Source organism: Gobius niger, assembly GCF_951799975.1.
Source record: "Gobius niger genome assembly, chromosome: 12".
In the NCBI taxonomy this organism is placed as follows: domain Eukaryota; kingdom Metazoa; phylum Chordata; class Actinopteri; order Gobiiformes; family Gobiidae; genus Gobius; species Gobius niger.
In genome coordinates, this window is record NC_136863.1 from 16237133 (window position 1) to 16253629 (window position 16497).

The 16497-nt window shown below is 41.5% G+C and overlaps 2 protein-coding genes across 2 annotated transcripts; both read left to right on the forward strand.

The window, feature by feature from the left end:
- The first annotated feature begins 1037 nt into the window (after positions 1-1037).
- On the forward strand, positions 1038-3768 carry zpd (zona pellucida glycoprotein d). The gene is made up of 8 exons (XM_079567892.1): positions 1038-1248; positions 1369-1577; positions 1659-1816; positions 2078-2192; positions 2278-2405; positions 2491-2671; positions 3449-3554; positions 3632-3768. The coding sequence occupies exons 1-8, from the start codon at positions 1116-1118 to the stop codon at positions 3748-3750; spliced, it is 1149 nt and encodes a 382-aa protein (XP_079424018.1). The 5' UTR covers positions 1038-1115; the 3' UTR covers positions 3751-3768.
- Positions 3769-4230: 462 nt separating this feature from the next.
- Positions 4231-14207, forward strand: LOC306971190 (matrix metalloproteinase-15-like). Its single transcript, XM_079567366.1, has 10 exons — positions 4231-4594; positions 5431-5579; positions 5757-5879; positions 5958-6268; positions 6333-6494; positions 7814-8196; positions 8285-8423; positions 9415-9565; positions 10653-10768; positions 11891-14207. Exons 1-10 carry the CDS (start codon positions 4487-4489, stop codon positions 12322-12324), a joined length of 2076 nt encoding a protein of 691 aa, XP_079423492.1. The 5' UTR covers positions 4231-4486; the 3' UTR covers positions 12325-14207.
- The last annotated feature ends 2290 nt before the right edge of the window (positions 14208-16497 follow it).

Here is a 16497-nt window from a genome sequence, read left to right on the forward strand (position 1 = left end):
ACACAGATGGAAAGCTCGATCCATCTTGGCTGCTCTGTATACTGTACTGGCACGAGGAGTTTACTTAAGGTCACACAGACAGTGGAAAGGCTTTTGTTCAGACAGTAAACCGTGTGCGTCCACTCACTGCCTTGACTACTGAAAAGGTGAAGAAGACGGCCTGTGTCGTGAGTGATTTTAGGTGTGTGAGCAGCAGCTGGTGTTGTGAATCAGGCCGATGACAGACACCTCCTATAACCCGGCTATTTCACAACACCAGGGTCGCACTGCACCACTGACAGCGAGATCAGGAAGAAGAAGAAGATGGAAGAACTGAAAACCAAAGAACCTAAACTGGGCTGTTTGATTTAACAGCATTTCAGTTTTTGTCTCTGATGTTAATGAACCACCCTCTGTGAATAAATGATTTTGATCCCCCATAGTCGTTCATGAATAGTCTAAAACAGCAGGGATATAAGCTCCGTTTTCACTGATGAACCACCTATTGTGATGTATCCTATATAAGCAGATGGCTTTGCTGAACAGAGGGGTTCTGTGTGTAGCCTGCAGTCATAACCGGTTGGCAGCTGAAGAAGAGCATTGTCCCACTTCTGACATTCCCAAAAGACTGTTTCCTACGAGCACCATTTATAGCGACTTAAAACAATTTCCTGTTCATTTAGTCAGTAAATCGGCATTCTTTTGTTTTGTTTTGTAAATGACAAGAGGGATAGGTTAACAGGTTGTATTAACCTACATCAAATTGGTGTGGATATATAAACGTGACCCCGGCTGCATCAGACAGTACAGCTGAAACCTTGGCTCGTGCAGGTGTGCTTAATTGGCGCAGCACGTGACTAGCGCAATGGCGTCAGAGAAGGTCCGATCACCGCATCTAAAAAGGCAAAAACATACAACAATGATCTATATTACATTGAAGGTACGTAGGCCCACATATAAGACTTTGGGTGTAATGAAACTACAGCCTATGTATGGCCCCATAAACGAGTAAATAAGCTAATAGCCTATTATTCTTTTAATCAGCTGAGCGTGGTCCTTTTTCTCACTGGATGCGCGTGCGGCGTTAATGGTGAGTATTAAGTCATCTTCACGTCGATCTTGATGGGCCAAGTTTAATGCCGCCTATACCTTCTCAAACAGGCCTCTGTAGACTCGAGAATTGCACTAACAGCGATACGTGCACTGTCTCCAAAGACCAAAGGAGCTGCAAGTGTGTCCAGGGCCTTTATGGAGACCACTGTGACCAAAGTAAGTCCCACAGCAGCTAATGTGCGTAGGCTAATTGAATACATTTGGAATTCATAGTAGCACATTTGCATTTTGAGATGTAGGTCAAATATAAAACCTTAATGCCCTGTAATATTTCAGGTGCACATATTCAAGTCCACTGTGGAAGAGACTCACTCAGCATTCGAGCTTTAGAGAGTTACTTTGCCTACCACAAGGTGCCTCTTGACTCTCTGCATTTGCCCAACAAATCTTGCCCCGCTCAGAAAGAGGTGGTCAATGGTGTTGCGTATTACACTGCCAAGGTTTCTAAAGACAAGTACTTATTATGCGGAGGCAAACCATTGGAGGTACCTTTCAAATATGCGGTTAATTTGTTATTAATTGGAAAATGTTTCAAGTCACCTCCAAGCTTCTTCTCTTCTCAACAGAAAAACATCACTCACATTGCCTATTCGCTTACGTTGATGTCAAATCCTCGAATAACTGGAAACATCGTCAGAGAGCCTGTGATCAAACTTGATTTCAAATGTGTCTTTCCATACATTAGAAAAGTCAGCCTGAAATATCCAATACTTCCTTTTATCAGGTAATGTTGAATTCACACTTTTTTTCTTCTTCAATCGATTCTTTTTTTGCCCCTCTTCAAGTCATTGTTGAACACTGGCTTGTAATGTAGGAGCCAAATTGCTAGCATGACTGAGCTTCTGTTAGCCCGCTATGGAGGAAGCCACTCTCGCTTAGTCCATTGCTATTCTACAGTCTATTGTCCTGGCCTACCAGTTGAGAACTACTGCTTTAGGCCAATGTTTTGCTTGTTTTTTCCCCCCCCAAATCCCCTGTTTTGCAGTGAAACGGTTATGCGCACAGACGAGCTTGAGGCCACAATCCAGATGATGCTGTACACAGACCACTCCTATAGTAAGGTCTACAGTTTTGCCCCCACCATAGAACTGGGTGATAAGGTGATTGTCTCAGGAGAAATGAACTTTTTCTGTCCATAAGCATGTGTTTTATGATATGTTCACACTTTATTTAAATACTAATTAGGTGTATGTAGAAGTGATGGTGACTGAACCTGCAGATGTCTTTTTACTGCGGGTTAATGAGTGTTGGGCCACACAGAGTCCCCAGCCCAACTCCACAGAGGGATACGTTCACTCACTCCTGGCGAACGGGTCAGACAATTCCAAAAATGCCCACAAAGCCTAAACGACTCTTGTGTCTACTCTTTAAAATGACTGTCCTGTCTGTATGCTGTAGATGCGTTGAAGATGAAACCGTAGCTTTTCGAAATGAGAGCAACACAGACTTCAGGAATGGTGTTGGCTCCATTGTCCGCTACAGCTTCGAAATGTTCCAGTTCACCACAGAACCCTATGATATTTATCTGCACTGCATCGTCCAGATCTGTGAGCCAGAAGACCGCAGGACCTGCATACCAGTAAGATTAGACGCCTGATTCTGTAACAATATGAAATTGTAATTTTTCTGAAGAACTGCAATTTGATTTGTGATCCTATATTTAAATTCATGGCAAATGTTCACAAATCGTGAACCTTTTTACACACGCACAGACGCATTTATGTGTTTGTACTGCAAAACCTCTACAATAATTTTCAAGTAGAAGTCCAAAATCTGTATGATTTTTACGTTATTGATGTAACAGTGGAGTAATTATAGCAGCTTTAATTTGGATTGCTTTGGATTGCGATTAACCCTCTCTCTTAACTTTCATCTTGACTTTTAACTTTAACAGAGTGCATTTTCTCCAGTTCGACTATACCCAAATCTAAACGCTTCTTGACTGGAGCTTACAGCCTATAGGCCAGTGTAATGCTTAATTTGAAAGCTAAGACCTACAAAACTGACGTAAATTTCCTCACCATGTTGTCACTTTTTTTACGTTTTCCTTCGCATTTTTGCCAACTTTGGATAACTTATGTCACTTTTTTGTTGCTCTTTTGTTGCTTTTTTTTATGCGTTATTTCATCACTTTTTTTTTCTTTTTTTTACTTTTTCATCACTTCTTTTGTTGTTTTTTTGGTAATTTTTCCAAAAAGCCTTTAGATTTGGGTAAAGCCAAACTGGAGAAACTGTGCTCTGTTCTGGTGGGCATTAAGAGGTTAATTATGCACTTACTTATTATAGTAAAGTGCTGTGATGATGATGATGATAACAATAACAATAATGATAACAATAATGCTGATTGTCTTCACAGAACTGTAACTCCATTCGTAAAAGAGAGGCTCTCGCAGCTGATCTTACTAATGGCCTTCTGTCGTATGGACCGATCAAGCTGGAAGCGTCGGACAAACCTCAGTCCAGTGAGTTGCCATTCTTTACTTGTGTGTTTATTGTACTTCTTCACCTACCCTGATACTGTACCTATTTTGTGTTTCAGATATACTGACCACAGTTGTGCTGCCTGTTGCCAGTGTTTTAATTGCAGGTTTTTTTGTTGTCCTCCTCATTGTAGTGGCAAAGGCAGGCAACCACAGGGTCTCTCCGGCTGCCAGCTGACAATTGCAATGTGAATAAAACTATTACGATTAAACTGAACCGTTTCATTTTATTAAGTGCTAGTTGTTATTCCTTTTTAAAACCAGCAGGTGGCGTGTTAACCAGGCATTTCAGTCGCATTAATTTTCCCCCTTGACTTTTTTTTTTGAGGAGGAGGGTTTTACTTGGGAAATTAGGCAACGCTCCGCTGGTTTTGTGCATCCACGATCTGCGCATTTTTAATACGAACTGCGTCAATGTCAGTCTAAAGCTAAAGGGAGACGGCAGTATGCGCTAAATCGAGTTCGGAAACTGACCTTTTCACGCGCAAGGGAGCACGCGCAACAGCAGCCGCGCGCTCGAGCTTACCTTCAGCGAGGACTTGTTGCTGCATTACAATCCTGACGCTGGACCGCGATCCACCGCTGTCACTGCAGAACTGGCAAGGTCAAGGGCAAGTTAGTGCTATTGATTTGCTTTGGAAACATAGACCTATTGATTGGGACACTAATGTTAAGACGAGCATGTAACGTAACCAAGGCCCGGGGCATAAAAAGTGGATTCTGGAGTTTCAACCATTGTTCAAAGTCAAGCGAGATTCCGATTGACTCCCCAACAATGAAAGGTTTGCTTTTTTAGATTTTTGAGGCCAAGCGGGGCCATTCTTGCTCTTTGCTTGTCGCTTTTTTTTTTTGGTCCTGGCATCTGTTACAACTTCGAGAACGGGATCTTCAAGCTGCAGAGGAGTAATAAGAAGATGGCATCTCCGCATCCCTGCGCACACATCGTAATCACATCGTTGTTGACCCTGGTCCTCTCCTGTGTTGAGGGTCAAGTGCCAGAAGACGGGGAATTTAATGCAGAGGTAGGGCACAATACCATGTTTTGCGTTTGCTGTACCCAAGTTACTGCATTTAGGCAACAACTTATACTGACAAAATAGATTTGACAAACCTTTCTCTTATTGAACACTTGCAGAGCACCAAATGCAGTGTTTTGTGCAGCGTTTTGTGTAAACATCTGCTCCTTGGTAGTGATTCTTGCTTTGTACAGAACAAAGATGAGATGTGAATGAACTTTGACATGCAGTTTATGACTTCAGGTGTTACCTTTCATTAGTATAGACTAGTTAAATACAAAATATTTGCAAAATGGATAACAAATTAAAGTTGGACTATTTACCAAAGCATAATGATAAATCACAAATAAATTAGTGAGTTAGTGAGTGACATTGTAGAGTGTTAAAGTTTTCAGAAAGTGAAAATAGACTGTGTATACTTTATAGTCAAAGTATAATAGAAAATCCTTAAATCTGTACGTGCACATTTCAGATCACATGCCTGATTCTTTTGGGTCCATGAACTTGCAAAAAAGTTCTAACCCAGCTGTCAGCCAGACTTTCCTGGACTATCGTGCCCACATATAAATAGTTGAATATTTATCAAGGCAGTACAGGGCTGACACAAGCTACAATCTTTTTTTTTTTTTTTTTCCTTGACTGTCTTTGCGCAAAAGGCCCAGGAATGGGAGCAGGAATGCTCTGTGTTAATGGAAGACATCTGGCCTTTATCCCCTCTCATTTTCCTTTACCCCTCAGATGCTTTCTCTTTTTATTAGACGGCAGCTTGTTTTCAGATCAACATGCATGTTTACGCAGTATGCTACATGTGTCAGGCTGCTGATTGTGCTCTTTGCCCTCAGACGTGGCTTCGTCAGTATGGCTACCTGTCCCAGGCCAGCAGACAGATGTCCACCATGCAGTCATCCCAGATCCTCTCAAAGGCCATAAGTGACATGCAGCGTTTCTATGGTCTTGAGGTGACCGGGGAAATGAACCCAGCTACAGTTGTGTAAGCAAAGTTGGCCATGGTTTTTCAAGATCAATTAAATATGCATTAAACAAAATCAATGTATTGGCTGTGAATACATGTAAAGTAGATGCATGATTGGCACTTCTGTCTCTGATCTTAAGTCTACAGGTCTCACTAAGTTTTGACAACTAATGATTTATTTGCGTGCTTGTTAAGGGCGATGCGCCGGCCTCGTTGTGGTGTCCCAGACAGAAAAGAAGAAGAATTCCATGATGGAGCAAGGAAAAAGCGTTATACTCTCACTGGACAGCAGTGGAGCAAAGACCACATCACTTACAGGTTTTAAAGTTGATGATGCATAGTATAAAGTATTTAGGAAGAACAATTACACCAATTGTATCTTCTCTTTGTTGTTAGCATTGTGAACCAGCAAATTCCGTCTTCCCTTGGAGAGGAGATCACATACGAGGCCATCCGCAAGGCTTTTGACGTGTGGAGGAGAGTCACTCCGCTCACCTTTGAGGAGCTGCCAGTGACGAGCAACAGCAGTCAGTCTGAACTGGCCGACATCCTCCTGCTGTTTGCCTCCGGGTTTCATGGAGATATGTCCTTATTCGATGGCGAGGGGGGGTCACTGGCACACGCCTACTACCCTGGACCAGGACTGGGTGGGGACACACACTTTGACGCTGATGAACCTTGGACATTGGAAAATCACAATCCACAAGGTAAGAGAATGACGGTAGTGTAACATAAGGGTCAGAGGCGCATGCTGATGTGTCTGTGTTGCAGGTATAGACCTTTTCCTGGTGGCAGTCCATGAGCTGGGTCATGCTCTGGGACTTGAGCACTCGGACAATCCCAGTGCCATCATGGCTCCGTTCTACCAGTGGGTGCCCAGTCACAACTTCTCTCTGCACCAGGACGATGTCAAAGGAATACAGTACATATACGGTGAGGAAAAAGATTATGCTCAGTTAAACAATACAAAAATGATTGGAGCATTCAGACATGTGTAACTAGGCTTAAATTGCATGTTGAAACCTTGTATTCAACACAGACAAGCAGCTCTACAGTTCACAATTCAAAATAGCGTATCATATTCACATACCATTTCAGTGCCCTCATCGTCCCCTTCTGAATAGATGGCATTGTTATTGACAGATAGGATCTGTGTGTGTTAGGCCTAAGACTGACCACATGTGTCAAAAACACACACCTTTTATGTAATATCAACTAAATCATCAGAAGTTGTATGTTCAGTTATCAAATGTAAATAGTATTTTTGTACAGTTGTAAGCTTTTCATTTGATACAACTCTCTGACGGCCGTGGTTGACTTTGAAACTGCTCCGCTGTTCCCTCTTATCCCAAAGCAGCAGTAGTGCTATTGCTCTACCCTCGAAAGGTTTTCTTTTGTTTGAGTCGGATTTTTGTCAGATGATTATCTGTTTTACAAAGTATAAGCCAAAATCACAGTGGTTATCTCTTGTAAATATAGAAAAGCAAATGTTTTCGGGGAAATTATACAACAGCTTCCTTTGATAAACAGATATAAAGCACGGTGTTACAGAACAGTTTTGATTGGATTTGAAAATGCCGCTGAGGGCCATAAATAAAGAATTGGGCTGCATAAACTTTCCCCAAAGAAATAAACATGCAAGGTCTTTGCGTAATGACCTCACAGTGTAGTTATCAACATATCGAGTTATGTTTCTTCAAAGCACCATTCCGATTCAGAAGGAAGTTTTACTTCACTAATTCTTGTTAGATTCTGTTATGGCTGTTGTCATGCAACTAAACACTTTGTGTTACTTAATTTATTGGCAGAATTTGCTTCACACTTGTTTTAGCTCTTAAAGGGATTGAATTTCTATCTCCACATTGACATGTTTCTCGCTGCAGTTTCTCTTATGACAGCAGTTAGTAGTTAGATACGTCATCAGGCAGTGAAAAATTGGCGCATCTGTAGTTTGTTGTTTTAGAATAGAGGTGTTTAGTAATTCTCTCCAGCAGCAGGCTGGACTCTTAAACAGCTGTAGTCGGCAGAGGAGGTCTACCTCGTCACTGGCTCCTGCTATTTTTATTCTAAAAGCTGCAGTTGTTTAATATTGTCTACTATTGTTAGTGGGTATCAGCCTGTTGGTATTGGCTAAAGAGTCTGGTGTACTCAATGACCCTTCTAGAACAAAGTCCCTTAAAACGAGTAAAAATTATGGATTTAAAACCTACAATGTAAAGATATTATATACTAATTTGACATGTTTTCTCCAGGACCACCCTTGACGACAGACGCTCCTGCAACTTCTCCACCTCCTGATAATAATGATGGTCATACAAGTGCCACCACTCCGCCCCCTGCTGAGGAAGAGCCCAACTCCGTTTATCCTACCAGTCTGCCCCCAGAAACACACACCAGCGCACGTCCAGATATCGCTTTCCACCCAGAGGATACAACTCTGCCCCCTACAACCAGCACTACGGAGTCCCATCAGAAGTCTGTGCCCTCCACCACAGGCAGAAGACCCACCGCTCCTACACGGGCCCCTCCTCCCCCACCTTCACCTCCTAAGAAACCAGACCAACAGCCTCCAGATATTTGTGATGGGGATTTTGATACAGTCACTGTGCTGAGGGGGGAAATGTTTGTGTTTAAGGTTAGCAGTAAATTTGACTTATTCTATGCTGCTTATAACTAATGTATAATGTATCTTCACTAAGCAGCATGATGTTATGTTACTTTAGGGTCGCTGGTTTTGGCGAGTGCGCAGGAATCGTGTCCTGGATAACTATCCAATGCCAATATCTGTGTTCTGGATGGGTCTTCCCAATGACATTGATGCAGCTTATGAGCGCCATGATGGAAAGTTCGTCTTCTTTAAAGGTAAGATTATGCAACATTTTTGTCCTTGTCATATTGTCCACACCGTTATTTACTAGGTTTTTAGCAGTTTATTCCTGATATAAACCAAAGCGCAGCATAAAGTTGTTTAAAAAGTTGTCAATAAACACAATGGAGACAAATGTTTGCTTTGGTTTCAACCGGTCAGGAAACTGCTAACACAGCATTTTTCCCCCCCTCACACTTGATTTACAAGGAGGGCGGGTATAACTGAACACAGCTATAACTCTGTATGTCTGGCATTCATGTACATTGTAAATCTTAGAAGCATTAGATTATTATGCAAAGTGAAACCTCAAAAGGAAGCAAGGTTTTCTAGCCACAGACAAACATAATGAATCTCAAACCCATTGTGTCTGCTTGCGTTACGCTTGATTTAAAGTTTGTTGCTGAACTCACTGCCACAGAGCAGCGTGGCAGCAGCTGCAGATACAACGCCAATCCAGCTGAGCCCAGAGAGGCCCCAAGAGAAAGAGTCAAAGTAATGGGGATTGCGTCAGTCGTTTAACACGGCAGTGCTCCAGATGTGCAGAGCTCCAGACCATTTACTCTGCATACAGCCCAAACAGTGCCTTGATCTGTCATTTAGCAGAGCTTTAAACTCAAAGTCCTTATAAAAAAGTCTCCTGTTGCTGGGGGAAGCTGATTGTTTCTATTCTGTTTTTATTTTATTTTTTTTGCCTCAAATTTCAAAGGGCTATTCACAAACCTCTTCATCATCGTCTTTGTAATGCTGTAATTGTAAAGCCAGGAAAACATTTACAATTGAATCAGTTTAATAAGTTTGCCAGAAAAGCAGCAGAGTTTGATATCAGTTTATTGCAATCAACAGAATGAATCTTGTGCTCTGTGCTGGGAACTCACAGAAAATAGTCTCTGTACTTACCTAGTCTGCCCATCTCATCCGCTGGGACCAAAACAGACTGCAGGCCATATGTCCCCTTGTGAATGTGATGAATGTGTATTTTTGCAGATGACCGGTACTGGTTGTTCCGTGAGGCTGATGTGTTGCCAGGATACCCACAGCCTCTACACGAATTCGGCCGTGGGGTCCCGGTGCATGGCATTGACACGGCCATATGGTGGGAGCCAAATGAATACACATACTTCTTCAAAGGCGACCGGTAAACAACACCTAACATAATGATCGTACTGTAGTGTTTACCAGAACGAATCATGCCATGCCATTTTAAGGGGAATTTGTACAACTCATCCTATAATCACGCCTCCCTTCCAGCACCATGAAATACAGACATTAATGACAGACATGAATCGGAACTGTGCAAACAATACAAACCGGAAGCCCTGCAAAAGCCATTTAATTTACTGCCTGACCTTGTGGTATTTCTTCTGCACTCTCAATGCTTTTGACTCAACCGCTCAACAATTATCACCAGAGCAGTTTATGGTTTAACTTATTATAATATCCACCCTATCATGCAATACAATGTGGCGCCTTCTTTAACATGGGACATGCTTGGTAGGAATATAAGCCACCATGGGCACGTTGACTAAACAGAAAACTAGATGGTATTAGCAATTAGAAGTCAGTGCTAACTTCTATTTACCCTCACTGTACCACCATAGTTATAAATGCTCAAGATCATAAAATAACCTCTTATAATGTCGACACATGGACAACAGGGTTCAATGTTCAATATCAATGTTTGCACAGCCCCAGTAGATCTCAGCCTGAATTCATAAATGTTCACTGCAAAGAATTATTATTGTGCTCCTCGCTTGTTTTGCCTTTTCCACTAAAATATTTTTATTTGGCAGTGTTTCAAGGGCTGATTTTTCTTTTTGTGTATGTTTGTGCTGGAACTGGTGAGCCTTATCTGTCAACGCCGATTTATAGACTTTAAGCTTTTATTCCTAAAGAAAAATATTTGTAAATATCAAATGATTGCTCTGCTGAGACTGCTGCCCCCGCGACCCGGCTCCGGATAAAGTGGAACAAAGTGGATGGATGGATGGATCAAATGATTGTATATATTAGGCATATTTAGATAATGGTAGGTCTTCCGCTTCTCTCTGACTGGATCTTTGGCTTAAAACCGTTGGAGACCATGGGGCACAGCATAATTTAACTATAAAATCAGAACATTCATTTCCTGGCAGTGATCCAACAGTGTCCTCTGTGAAAGAGTCTTTACTCATCAGAGTAGTGAAGTATAGGACCTAAATACCTCTATAATGATGCGTTTCCAGGTACTGGCGTTACAATGAAGAAACACGTATGGCAGATGCAGATTTTCCTAAACCCATCAGTCGGTGGGGAAAAATCCCTCCATCACCCAAAGGTGCTTTTCTAAGTGAGGACGGTGGTAAGTTAAACATACTTTTTTGATCTCATAGCTCATCAAGCCTTTCAGGAAGTTATTTTGTGTATATTAATAAGTGATTAAGTAGATTTTGGGCCCAGAAAAAAAAAAAATGTACCGATGTTGGAGACTGGAGAACAGTACAAGCAATAAAGGGTGGAGGGAAGGAAATAATGAAAGGTTACTGGGGTTAAATGGAGTGTAAAAGACAGAAAAGAAAAAAAAGAGTACAGGGCCCAGAGATAGAAGAGACAGAAGGCGCAGGAAAGGGCTCTGTTCTGAGGGTTGGCCCATCCTTCCTCTGGAAATTAGATTTATCGCAATCTGAAAGCACTCGCATCACATGTCCACCCAGACTTGGACCCTTTCACTCCCACCAATGTATTCCAGAAGGATTTCATAGGCATTTTCTGTAATCCTGAGTTGGTGTCTGAGTGCAATCTAAGACCATTCCACACAGTTCAATAAGGTTTTGGTTTAAATGAATGAAAATATACAAGCGAAAATTGTATCGTTTTGTTTGGTCTTCAGTATGACAATCTACATCTACAAGTCAATTTCTTTCATGCATTTTTCTATTTAAACATTGAAATGCGCACCATATTTCAGCGTTAACTGGAGCCCTTGTTCAGTACGGCGTTATCTTTAAATATAATAATATAATATAATAATAATTTATAATATAATAAATATAATATTGACATCTATGTAGTTCCTGTTTTTCAACCTCAAAACTTGGCCTCTGTATTAAAATAACAAACGTATTAAAAAAATCCAATGTTTCCAAAAGGACATTTCTACTAAAGGAGTCACAAACTAAGGGGGAGATACTGGTGCCTTTTCCTGCTCCATGGTTCTGCATCAGCCTGGCCTCTCCAGTAATCTAAATGGCTTCAAATTGTTGTGTATTCAATTTACCTCTGTAATAATGGCAGTGCTTTGTCTGCTCTTTGCAACATGCCTGCTTTTACTGCACTCTTTTAAAAGCAGAGATGGCAGACACAATTACCTCCTGCAGACGGACTTGTAGGATGAAAGAATTACCTTTTCCTTATGCCGGACTGAAATGAATACTTCCTTCTGGTGCTGACTCAAGCTCTTTTATCTTTTGTTTCGTTTTTGCAGCCTACACCTACATCTACAAGGGAGCTAATTACTGGAGATTCAACAACCGACGCGCAGAGGCAGATCCTGGCTACCCTCACTCTATCCTGAGAGACTTCATGGGCTGTGCAGGGGCTCCACATCCAAAACCGGATCCAGACATTGAGGAACCCAAAAACAAGCCAGTAAACCCCACTGAGAGGGACACAGACAAAGAGGTTGTGGGCGAGAATCCGAACGGTCCAGAGGAGGAAGATGTGGACAAAGAGGTGAACGTGGTAGTGACTGTGGCGGATAATCACTCTAAGGTCATGACATTGATCATGGTCGCTGTGCCTCTGGTTCTGATCCTGTGCATCCTTGTTCTGATCTACGCCATCCTCAGGACTCTCCAAAACAAAGAGACGCCCCGGGCTTTGGTGCATTGCAAGCGCTCACTACAGCAGTGGGTGTAACACAAACGACTATGAGAGATTTACAATATTTGTTTGACAAACTTGCTTTGTGCCATTGTGGCAAGGAGAAGCCTTTAAGTTGAAAATAGTGCTCACTATTCTGTTTTTCTTGTGCCTTAATCGTTCTGGCTTCTTTCAAGTATTTGAACAAAGACAAGGAATGTCTGTGTATTAAGCCAAGATGAAAGCTGTAGTATTACGAAGCAGTCAACAGTGCACATATCCAGAAGCATCATCTTTGCTTCTGATAAATACCATACCACTGCTTGGCGGTCATTCCACTGCTTGATTTTTAACTTTCATTAAAGCCACACTGCGTAACATTTCACCCAATAAATAGAATAAAATACAAACATTTATTTTATCCAATATTTTTATAGTTAAAATAATACCTAAGAAATTACCAAACAAACGCGTGTTTGCTGTGAGTGGCTCATCTCTTCTCAGACTCGACAGTAACTTTACTGGGAGCAGGGATGTCTCCAGCTCGTCTCATGGAGATGTTCGCTGAAGGCAGCCAAATATGAGATGCATCCAAATCCATCCTTTGATTATCCACTGCACTTTGCCTTTTTTGTATAGCTGGTCATTAGGAGCATGTTTTGTATTGGCAACAGTAGAATATAAAATGTTACGTAATGTGCCTTTAATTTAAACCACTGAAAAATATCCTGATATTCCCTCTTCCCTTAAAGAACCAATGAATGTAGCTGTAAACAAACTCTCCATTTTGGCCGGCAATCTTGTACATAATGCCTTAAAAGTGCAATTCTGTATGCAAGTGATTTTAAAACCATGAACTAGATATGCCAAAAATATGCAACTTCAAGTGAAGGCATTTTTTTCCTAAAGTTTTTACTGTGATGCATCAAACTATAGTTCTTTTTGAGACAAATTGCATTTTTTCAAGCCTACATGTTGCTGATGTTGCATTTTTCGTCCATACCGTTTAAATCACTGATAAGCCCTTGAATGGGAGGCTCTTCCTGGGAGCAGAGTAGGAATGTGAGACAGCTGTGTGCGTCTGTGACCGTGCCATCTCCCACCGAGGCCATTATTATTGCCCACTCTCACACCCAGCGTCACATGATCTCATCTGAGCATGAAGGGTCACATATGTCAGCGCAAACATCTGCGTAAAGACCATTTACCCAAACAGTTTTAGTTTAGTTTCCTCTCTCCAGACTGCAGATATTTTGATAGTGTGACCACTGCTACGCATCAAATTAACTATGATTAACTAAGCCTTTAGAGTTGTTTTATACACTTTTTCAATCTTTTACCACTTGAGTGGTATTGCCCTGTGCCTGTTTTTCATTAGGTCCACATGGTACGGATATCGTGATGCAAAAGAGAAAAAAATGAGGGGAATTGAGAATTGAAGAAATGAGGGCAGTGGAGGAGTGGGAGTGTTTTCAGTCTAGAAGGGGGAGTATTAAAGAGTTGGGAGGGGCGACGCTGGCGTTGTGCCTCTTGACCTACATTGGGAAAAGTCCGCTAACTCTGGTGCTACTCTGACTTCCTCTGTTTCCCCCTATCCTTTGATACAGTACTTCAATCTGTATTATCGTACCATGCTTGTGAAAGGAAGCGTTGGACAGTTAACTAATGCAGAACCAGTGTAGGATGATGTTCTTATGCTGATGTAGCTTTTCACCTCTATTGAGAGAGTGTTCTGTAATGCCATTGCCTGTAAGCATAAGAAGTTTTTGTTGTGCTGCCTGTTGTATTTTATGTTTGTGAATATGGAGGCTTTATAAAATAGCATGAGGGGAAAGTATACTTTTTAATTTTATAAAGATTGATCATGTTAAAGCATGCAGGGCATGTTCCAGGGGGCCTTGCACATTTGTGCTGAGGGTAATCTTTTCACAATAAAACTTGTCTCTCAAAACTAGACTGCTCTTGCATGTATTTCTCCTAACAGAAGTTTTTGTGGTGCTTCCATTTTGAACCACAAGGTGGAACTGTTGTGAAAACCACAAAAAAGTGACTGTCATGATGTCTTTGGTCAAAGCTAATCAGGATTTCCTCTGTAAAAGATCACCTGCAGTAACTTACACTGCCTTTATTTCTGTATACTTTATTCAGTTCAGCATTTTCTTTTAGACTGTGAAGAGTCAGATTTAATTTCACACTATCAAACACAATGATGTGTTTTTAGTGATTTATCCGTTTTTACCTACATGCCCTACAGAAGTTCAGAAGTGTCTCTCCAGATGTTCCATTGAATTGGGGCCACCTTGGTGCCGCCTTGTCCTGGCCTTGTGCCCTGGGCCAAGGGTCTGTGTCATACAGGCCTGTAGTCCAGCTTATCCCCGCTGAGCTCATTATGAGATCTGCCCAGTGCCTCCTGCCTCATGTGCCACTGCGTTTTTCCTTCAAAACAACAGAGTGGTGGTGTGATGGAGGGTTAGGGTTGTCTGTCTGATGATTTCAGGTTAAAATGTGACACAGTTGAGAATCTCAACAGAATTAAAAACTGTTAATTACGCTACAACAAAATTAGGCATAATTTTTTCAAGATGGATTCTTGGTCTGCTCATCTTGGTTATATCTGCGGTTTCCTACAGTAATACCAACTGCACAGGGTTCAGTTAGTCTGTTATAGAGGGCATCACTGCATCTCACTAAGCACTTTTAGGCCCCCTGCCACGCTCTACAGTCCTCAGTCTCACCCACACGGATCTGCCCTATAAAACCTAAAGAAATATTAAGTTTATCAGACAAGATCAGATCTGGCTGATGACCTCTGAGTTTTGAGGGCCAATAGGGTGAATCTGATTAATCAAAAAAATATATATACATATAAGCCCTGCTCTGTTAACTGCAAGTTGTGAAATGTGCTTATAAACTCATCCCTGTGAAGAATTGTGATGTTAGAAAAGTGTTGAATTAATTTGGACCACAACTAACAGTTTAAAACTTTACTCTTTCTTTACTCTAAAACTTTCATTGTTTTTACATTAAAGGTCCTGTTAAATTTCTTTTTAATGTCCAACAGTGTCTACTGACACAGCACCACAGTGGTTAGCTTGTGCTTCACAGCAAGAAGGTCCTGGGTTCGATTCCCACCCGGACAGGGGGAGGAATTTGTGGAATTTGCATGTTCTCTCTGTGTGCGTAGGTTTCTACCGGGTTCTCCGGTTTCCCCTACTACTAAACTCATGAACAATAGGTTCCCGTCTCGGGCCAGGACTGTCCTGGAAGTGTTTAAATAACGAATAAATAAATATCAGCAAGAAATGTTGTGCATCTACTATAAACATGAATCAATGTGGATGTAATTTAATCAAATGGCCAGCCAAAATTAAAAATCAAACAATGCTGGAGAATCAAGGCCGACAGCAGAAAGTGCATATTTAAAAAAAAAAAAATGATCCAGATATATTTGTTCCGTCACTTACACCTGTTTGCTGTAGTTTGTTTGGAGGATGAGGAGCCTATTACAAAAGATCATGGCAGGACTGACTCCGGGGGGTGGCTACAGTTTATAGGTTTCAGGCCTGATGTCCGATAGCTTTCTCCGTCACTAATCTGCAATTGCTCACGACCAGGATTGTGCCCTGACCTTCAGGTGCTGCTGATAATCCTGTTAGCCGTGGGCCGTAGTGGAATCCAGGTAGAGCTGCCCTGGCTGTGTCACACTCTGGACCTCTGTAGCACCGGCATGCCGAACCTCCTGTAGGACAGCAGGTGAGTGCACACTATTACATGCTATTACACCCAACGGACAGTGTCTTGATTGAACAAAAGACTGGTGTTGAACAATGCAAACCAGGTATTCAGACAGGAATAATCTGGAATCAAGTCCCTAAAGTTCTTCAATCCAATAGGGTTCTTTATTGTAGTAAACATTTTGAAAGTAATCTGAAATAGCTGTGATTTACGGTCACTGCACACTGATGTCTGTGAAGTTGAGTCTGAAGTATGGTCTATTGTCTTAATCCTTATTTAAAATTAATCTGCCGGGGGGGCTTTTATAATCCAAGCCTATCATTTCAAGATTATGATACCCTCTTATCTTCACTGGTTGTCACGAAGATTAAGAAGGTTGACATATGATGACATGTTCTTTGTGTATTGACATTGTAAAGTCAGCAGAAAGTGGGTCTGTTTTTTGTTTTTGTGTAATTTGAGTGCCACGTTCTTATTGTGTGTGTTGTGCTCAGG